Source organism: Centruroides vittatus, unplaced genomic scaffold, assembly GCF_030686945.1.
Source record: "Centruroides vittatus isolate TY-2023 unplaced genomic scaffold, ASM3068694v2 contig_347, whole genome shotgun sequence".
NCBI classification, from domain to species: Eukaryota; Metazoa; Arthropoda; class Arachnida; order Scorpiones; family Buthidae; genus Centruroides; species Centruroides vittatus.
Genome location: NW_027122171.1, coordinates 1,012,481 through 1,021,095, shown reverse-complemented (window position 1 = coordinate 1,021,095; position 8,615 = coordinate 1,012,481). Strand labels below are relative to the sequence as shown.

Here is an 8,615-nt window from a genome sequence, read left to right as displayed (position 1 = left end):
TAAGAATGTAATCAGAAATGATTTTATTCATTCACCAAACGACAATAGAATATATTAAAAATTATGACACTATGGTTACCATATAACAATTTATTATAAACTACGTTTTAAAATCTTACCTACATAAACATTTTTTACAATTTAATCTACATTAAGATTCTTTGGAAGGGAAGTCAATATCGCCCGATTTTTTGATAATGGTTTCCAATTTATGCAAATCCTTGAAAGAAAATGTTCCCGAACCTCTTCTCGCCGGTTTAGCCTAGAATTGTGACAGAATGATACATTTATAAATCTACAACTATATATATATATATATATATATATAGTTGTAGATTTATATATATAGATATATAGATATATATATATATATATATATCTATATATATATAGATTAGATATATATATATATATATATATATATATATTTTACTTTTATTTTACCTGTGATTCATGTGGTTTCCAACCGATCATGTAAAGAATCTGAAACATGGCAGGTACTGTTCCGTCCTCGTTTCCATACATTTCTAACATCAGAAGTAATTTAATGTATAAATTGAATATTAATTTGAAAATAAATTGGTCAACAATCCTTTAGATTAAACATTTCGATAAAATCACCATACCATTATATATCTGTTTTGCTCTTTCGATTGTAGCTCTATGTAGATGAACTTTTCTTGCCCAAAGACAATTGTTTTCTGCCATTCCTAAATAGTAAAATTCTCAAATGTTAAGTTATGAATAATAATTAATCATATAGTTAAAAATATTATAGAATAAATTATAAATGTGAAATCCTGTCTTTATTATTTTAATACTAAGTTAGTATTTGACTTTTCTCCGTGTTTTACCCAGTTGTTGGTTTAAGCAAAAAATAAGACCCAAAATATTTTAACTGTCATTCATTATGAAATACCAATTGCTAAAGTATTTTTTTTATTATGTATATCTTTTAGTAGTACACATCACTGCTGTCTTATATTACATTTTACTGCTTCTGATAATTTATTTGATAGCATAAATAGATAATCATACAAAATAATCTTATAACAGTTTCTTTTTTTCATTTTTTACTGCCTTGAGGGCATTAAAAAGGCCTTTTATCCCTGTCTATCGTGGATTCAACCAGGCCAGGTGACAGGATTGGACTTGACATATCCAGGATAAACCATCCGTAAAAAATTTCTGGGGTTTAAGTCATAAATTATTTATTTTATTTACAAACTACTTGAATCATTTTAAAATAATTAAAAAGTAATATGGATGATGAACTCGTTAAAGATTTCACATAAGGAAGATACAACTTTGTTTATCTTGTGTGAAATTTAGCATTTGTCCATTTTCACACCATGGGAACAACAATTACCTGGCAAAGTCAACCTTCCAAATAAAGGTCGGCTTTGCCTTAGTTTGCTTTTGGCTGGAAATAAAAGTTGAAAACTGTTACTTGTTCTCTTAATGGATCTCTTCGGCAAAATTTATGCTTATCACTAATGGATGGAAAGGCATTTTTTAATTATTATAAAAAATTTTTTAGTTATAATTGTTGTCAGGAGGGCTTTTAAACAATTTTAGCATACTGAGGCAGAGGAGAGCCTCCAAACAGAGGTTAACTTTACCAGGTAAAATTATTGTTCCTGTGGTCTGAAAATAGAGAAATTATGAAGATTTTGTGATTATGTATTTGTATGATTATGAAGAGTCTTTCTGATGTGAAATCTTTAATTAATTAAGTCTTACTTTTTATTATATTCTCAATATTCAAATATAATATACGATGAACAATTTACATTAAAATATTACTATTCTTTTAATAAAAATAAAGAATTTTATAAAGTAAAATTGTATTCTTTATAAATACCTTTTAAATCATTCATTAATTCTATCATAGATGGATAATTGACAATCACTTCATCTGTATCCTGTTATTTATAAAATACAATTAAATTATATAAACTATGAATTTTTCAAATATTTAGCTTAGGTTTTATAAGAAATGACTACTTAAATTTTCTACTGTAATTAATTTGTGATAGAAAATTAATAATTAAAATGATATTTATTCTTTGTTTTAAATTAGTTATTACATTCTCAATAAAATAAAAATATTATATTAATAATTTTAGATTTCTAACTTAAAAAACAAAGAATGAATGAACGTTTGAAATTATGACAAGGTTTTATAGACAATTTTACAACACTGTAAATAAAATAATTTTCCATTCTCTACAAACAAATTTTAATGAAATGAACTAATTTTTAATACTTGTTTTTGCAATTGTGTACAGTTTTTGAGAATTGTCAACACCTCCCCTTTAATCACATGTACAATAGTTTACGGATGTCCCCTTGACATCGAAGAAATGGCTTAGAAAGGTCTGTAAATATTTTCTAACTGACAGTTTATTCTCACGACTGATAAGTAGGCTTATAAAAATAAATTTTTGTGCCCCTAATAATGCTAAATAAGTCCACATAGACTGCCTCGATCCCTTCTCCATTGTATACAATCATCTCCTGATTCTTTAAACTGTGCATATAATTTATGTACAGTTTAAGAAATGGTCACTATTTATTTTTTCAATAACAGATTGATATTCGTTTATTTTATTGCTGAGTAGAAAATGAGGTTGGTTTGAATAACTCTTGTTATTTCTACAAGTGAATATTCAGGTAAAAAAAACCAAAAATAGTAGAAAAAGCTTTCTCTATTTCTGTATTTAAATGAGAATAAGAACAAAAGTTTTACATTTTTTAAAAGAAGAAATCCTATTTTCCTTTATAAACATTTTCAGAGATTTGTTTTTCTATTTGAGCATTTTGACAATCATGTGAATTTTGATGATGTGACATTTAGCTGTTTGAATAGCAAAGCTTCTGAAAATAATGAAAAACAAAAGTAAAAATAAGATTTCTGTTTTAAAAACAGTACAATTTTTTGTTTTTATTCTTATTTAATTCTTTAAGCTCTGAAAATTTCTTCTTTCTATGCATCTGGAGATGAAATTGTTTTTATCCGTTTGGCTGCAAGGGGAACTTGTACAGGAAAACCAATCAAATTACTTTCTCTTTGGCCAATTTTGTGTTTAAAGGGTTAAGAAGTAGCATACTAAATGCCGCCAATAAGTGGATTTGAAGGAGAGAATTATTCCCTTGATCTAATGACAGTTGAATTCGGCGGTAAATAAAGCACCCTTATGGACTCCAGAATGATTCTCTTTGATTGTGGGCGGTACATCTATCCATGAGAACAATTTTCCTCTTTTGTGCCATTATTCTTCGATCCAGTCGAAGCAACCATTCATGAAATAACTTGTCAATCATCCAAGCATATTTACTGGAAGCATATTCACATGGAATATGAGAAATTCCCTTGAAACCTCAACACAAAAACCTTTAAAATGCAGCCTTTTTATTCAAATTTTCTAACATTTTTAGCCAGTTTGAATGACCTTTTTCATTGAATGATATCGAAATCATTTGATTTTACTGCTCCTGACAAAGGCCATTCAAACTGGCCGAAAACGTTAGAAAATTTGAATAAAAAGGCTGCATGGTAAAGGCTTAACTAATACTCAAACCTCAACACAAAAGTCAAGGTTTGAGTACAAGGTGCATTCAAGTTATAACACCTCCAATTTTTTTCTCAGGACTGGAAACAGTTAGAAACATGCAGTTTGTTTTAAAATACCGTGCACTCGTGAATGCGGGACAGAGATGGCAGAACTATATGGCACACAAAACTCTAGTGGTAGCAGCAAGAGTGCAAACTGTTTTTGATACTTAAAATAGCAACGTTTTCATTACAAGAACAGCGTGTAATCATTCGTTTTCTCCATTTGAGCGGTGTGACACTGATTGAAATTCATCGCCAATTGAGTGAGACATGTGGTGATGGTGTCAACATTGCCTGGCAACATGCCACGTGCGCAGCCTTGTGGTAGTCCGTCAATATTCGTGGCACCCCATCTGGAGGACACTTTTTGCATTTTCAGATCTACATGCAGGATCCTAGGGAAATGCCATCTTTGGAGGTGATGTATTCCACACTCATTCGGTGATCCTCCAAAACAACTTTCTCCACTCACTCAATCATATCGTCAGACCAGCTGGTGCGAGGCCAAGATTGTCTTGGTTTGTTGTCACACGACGTTCTGCCTTCTTTGAACTGTTGCACCCACGAATGCAAATTGGACACATCCATGACACTATGACACCATCACCACAAGTCTCGCTCAATTGGTGATGAATTTCAGTCGGCGTCACACCACTCAAATGGAGAAAACAAACATGCTGTTCTCATAATGAAAATGTCGCCATTTTAGTATCAAAAACAGTCCACACTCTCACTGCTACCGCTAGAGTTCTGTGTGCCGTAAAGTTCTGCCGTCTCTGTCACGCATTCACAGTGAGTGCACACGTATTTTAAAACAAACTGCATGTTTCTATCTGTTTCCAGACCCAAGAAAAAAATCGGAGGTGTTATAACTTGAATGCACCTCATATTACTCAAGTGCAGTTAGAGAAGAATGTAACTCCCTTGAAACACCAATGTTTCGCATACTGGCCAATAACAAACGAGATGAGCTTCTCATTTCTGTCAGCATTGCAAGCAAGCAAAACTGTCACCCACACTTTGGACTTTTTCCGAAATTGACACTTTTGACAAGATAATTTTCCATCACAGGCTTAACACTTTTCACCCAGTTTTCAACTTCTTTTAACTCCACAGATGCTGCCTCTCCACTTGACATAAAGGAAAAATTTGATTACATTTTTAAAAACAATAAAGCCATCCATTTGAAGTTTTGAAGTCTGTGCCCACCTCTTCAGCATTTTAGTCAGCATATTCCTTGATCATACTGCCAGAAATTGGAGCATTTCTTGTCCTTACATTGCAAAACCATTCATAAACTGCTGCATCCAAATTGGCATCCTGGCATCTTCAAACACTCTTTCTTCCACAAATGTTGTGTCCTTTTGTGATTGTAGATTCAAGAGCACTTCTGCTCTTCAGATATGTAAAGAGAGTAGACAAAGGAATATTGTACTCCTTTGCTATTTCTGTCTTAGTTTTTTCCTTCTTGTCTACTGCTGCCAAAATTTCTAACTTCTTTGCTAACGTTAATTCCGAGTGCTTTCTATTTGGCATATTTGATATGAAAACTACACAGCAAATACTGTAATGAAATTACTATAAAACACTTCTTATCTCCATTAGGTGAGGACTGTTTATTTTTATTTCAGGAAGATCAACTTCTTTCCTGGCAGTTGTTAGCAAATACTATTCAGCCTGGCAAATGAGAGTTTCAGTTTCTATTTTGGATTCTCATGAATTATAAACATGTTAAATACTGTATCACCTACGTGCAGCTCTTATAATGGATTTTTATTTTCCCCATATGCTAAAGTGTGATATGTTAGATTTAAAATTTTAATGTGTCTTGCTTTGTTTAGATGTTTACTGCTAACTGTGTAATTTTCATGTTCATATCTGCTATAAATTTTGTGATTAACATTTAGGAGTCTCAACTCTTCTATCTCAGATTACTCTCAGATTTCATACAGGAAATGCATTGAACTATATTCCTCTTTGAACCACCTGTATTGAAATTTTCCGCCTAAGCACAGCTGCATGTAAAATGACGTCATCTGTCAGTGTTCTGCAATTTACCCCATTTAAATTGGACTTTGCCTGGATCTCTGAAAAATCAAAGCTCTATAGAGTTTGATTGTTTTGCAATTTATTTTTAAAATCATTTTATATGTTGTTATAATGTCCAGATTAGCATAACTTTTTTGTATTTTATGTTATAATTTGATGAAAAATTACATATTATTATGGCAGAAATAAATTTTAACACAGAGTTTCAAAATCAGTTACAAGAAAAGATACAAAAATATAAAATATTTTGCAATTGTTAACAAATATAAAAAAAGTTAATTATAGAGTTTGATTAAAAGTGCCAAAATTAAGGTTACTAAATTAATAAATTATATTTGAAAAGCTAGAAAGATTATCGTTTTTCAACGTAAAATTCATTAATATTGATATAACAATTTTATCTACATATGAAACATACATTTTAAATGATAAAATTCAAACTTTTATGCTTGCTTAATGTTAGAAAACCTAAATATTACAATACATACTATGGTCAACATGGTAAACCCTGCTCTATTTAAAAGATTTCCTAAATCCCTTACATCTGTAAATGGTGAAATATGAGGTGCAAATCCCTGAAATTTATAAAGTATAAATAATCATGTTAATATTAACAATAACAATATATATAACTTATAGATCTTACACCTTCGATTTCAGTTTCTGCTTGTTGCAAGGAACATCTGAGTTCAAATAATGTGTCACCTCCAAACATAGATGCAACAAAAACACCATCTTTTTTTAAAGCAAAATTAATCTAAAATTTAAAAGTAATCACATTTTTTAATGTATTTAAAGTACAAAATAAATATATAGTAATTTATTATTATTATTGATTTAATGCATAATATTAAATTTTATTCACCTGATGAAATGTTCCAGGCAAATCATTTACCCAATGTAAACTGTAAGTATTAACAATATAAAATTTTTAATAAAAGTGATGATTCTCAATGTCTCTTATATAAAAAAAAATGTAAAAGTAATGAAAATTCATTGATATAATTTGTTAATATTCAATTAAATTTTTTAATTCTTGCCCCCAGACACTAAGAGAGCTTACTTTCATTCTTGTCCGAGTTCAGCTAAGCTCATAAATAGTGTCCGAACATCTAAGTCAAATCACCTGAAACTTACAATTGTTACGGAGCTGGCACCGCCAGAGGACGTGCAACAAGAGACATCCTTAACACGTGTAAGAGCGGAGAACACTCGGGCCAAGAAAGTCCAAAATAAAATACTTAAAGTAAGTGTGCCTATGCTTCTGTGTCTCGCAAGGTTTTGTTAAGTACTTCATAAATAGTTTACAAACATAAACAAACCACTTAAAACAATAATTACGGATCTAACTCATACTTGAGCTTGGGTCCCATAGAGTGGAAGACCGAATCTTTACTGTTTTTATCTTCCAACCATTAAATATTAGTGATTTGCTGAACTTATCACAATATCAAAATATGTATATAAAATCTGGTGAGACAGTTGTATGGCCAAGGCAGTTAAGGAGTCAACCTATCACTCCGTGAACACAAATTTTCATGGGCAAATTTACATCCCATTCCTCGCCACCCAGCCACATTTCGGACCCAGCCAAACTTGTGACAGATGTGGAAAAGGCCATTTTAATGCCCACAGAATAGGAAGATTGGTTTTTTCATATCTAACAAGTATTACATTTCTTTGTAATACTTTTAAGTAATGGAAATAGAACAAGAAATTTAATATCTATAACTTGTTCAAAATAAATATGGATAATTGTCTTATTAGATTTATTACTACATCTTCAAAATGAAATTGTTCAGTATAAAAAGTAAAACAATTTATAAAATAAAAAATCAAATTTATCAAATACAAATATGGATTTTTAATTTACATTACAAACCTTAAACTACTCAGAAATATATCAATTGTGTTATTGCCAAATGGTAACATTTCTTCATCTGCAATTAATTTAAATGTTTTAACTTCTTCACAAATTTTGCTTTGTTCCTGTAATAAAAATTATTATTTATTAATTAATTAACTAAACTAAATAACGTTTTATTTATACATAATTATACCACCATTTTTATTTCACATTAATAATACTTACAACATATTTGTCTGATAGATCAAATTGTATGAGACAATTGATAACATCCTGAAAAAGATAATATTCATATATTAACACGTACAGAGTTGATTAACCTTTAATAAATATACTAACCTTATTCAAATGCGGCCCTATAAATCCTCTTCCGCATCCTAAATCGACAGCTACGTCAAATTTTCTACAATATTAATATGTAAAAAACTTAATGCAGTAATTAAAGAACAATATGCTGACTTCTTAGTTTCCAAATAACAATAAAAATTGTATACAATAATGCATGCTTAAAACATTAAAACAATTGATTAATATATAGTCATGATCATTTATAGCTTATAACAAGTATAATAAACAGGGTGTTCCATGAAGTGGCAATATTTTTACAGCATGTTCTATGGGCTTAGGAGATCCAAAATGTCCTATAAACATAGCCCTTCAAATGCATTGTTTCGGCAGAGAATAAGTTAAAGTTCACACTAGCTACTGCTTATGATGCACTGCGGAAGAACCCCAATCTCTGTCCTTCAGCTTCTGTACTGTCATAAAGTTGTGAAAATTCGAACTTGCCAGAACCAAAATCTAGCAATAAAATTGTTTTATTGTATGTTTCCCATGGAGAAAAAAATGAATCATGAGGAACAAAATCCGAATAGTGCTGGTTGGTGAAAGAAGAGTAACGTGACTAAGAAGATAAAAGGGGGAACAGAGAGAGGAAAAGGGGGCCGGTTACATAGTGTCCGTCCGTACCTATCAAGTCCCATTGCGCAATGTCCGTCCCGAGGGAAGCCGACGCCAGAGACAAAGACCGAGCCGAGAATACTCTTCTGAATTTCGTAGGAGGACCCATCCACTCGAAAG

The 8,615-nt window shown here is 30.8% G+C and overlaps 1 protein-coding gene across 3 annotated transcripts in view; it reads right to left on the bottom strand.

The window, feature by feature from the left end:
• The window catches only part of LOC136974305 (arginine-hydroxylase NDUFAF5, mitochondrial-like), a 30,628-nt gene that overhangs the window by 4,935 nt on the left and 17,078 nt on the right, over positions 1–8,615 (bottom strand). For 2 of the 3 annotated variants that reach the window (XM_067269143.1, XM_067269144.1), the window contains exons 4-13: positions 7,875–7,938; positions 7,761–7,808; positions 7,551–7,657; positions 6,534–6,573; positions 6,315–6,425; positions 6,157–6,243; positions 1,865–1,925; positions 627–710; positions 445–527; positions 76–262 (exon numbers count right to left, since the gene is read on the bottom strand). In XM_067269143.1, the coding sequence (XP_067125244.1) occupies positions 152–262; positions 445–527; positions 627–710; positions 1,865–1,925; positions 6,157–6,243; positions 6,315–6,425; positions 6,534–6,573; positions 7,551–7,657; positions 7,761–7,808; positions 7,875–7,938 (796 nt within the window). In that variant the 3' untranslated portion in view covers positions 76–151. Of the gene's footprint in view, positions 1–75; positions 263–444; positions 528–626; positions 711–1,864; positions 1,926–6,156; positions 6,244–6,314; positions 6,426–6,533; positions 6,574–7,550; positions 7,658–7,760; positions 7,809–7,874; positions 7,939–8,615 lie in introns of those variants that run through there. The other variant, XM_067269145.1, reaches the window with a different exon arrangement.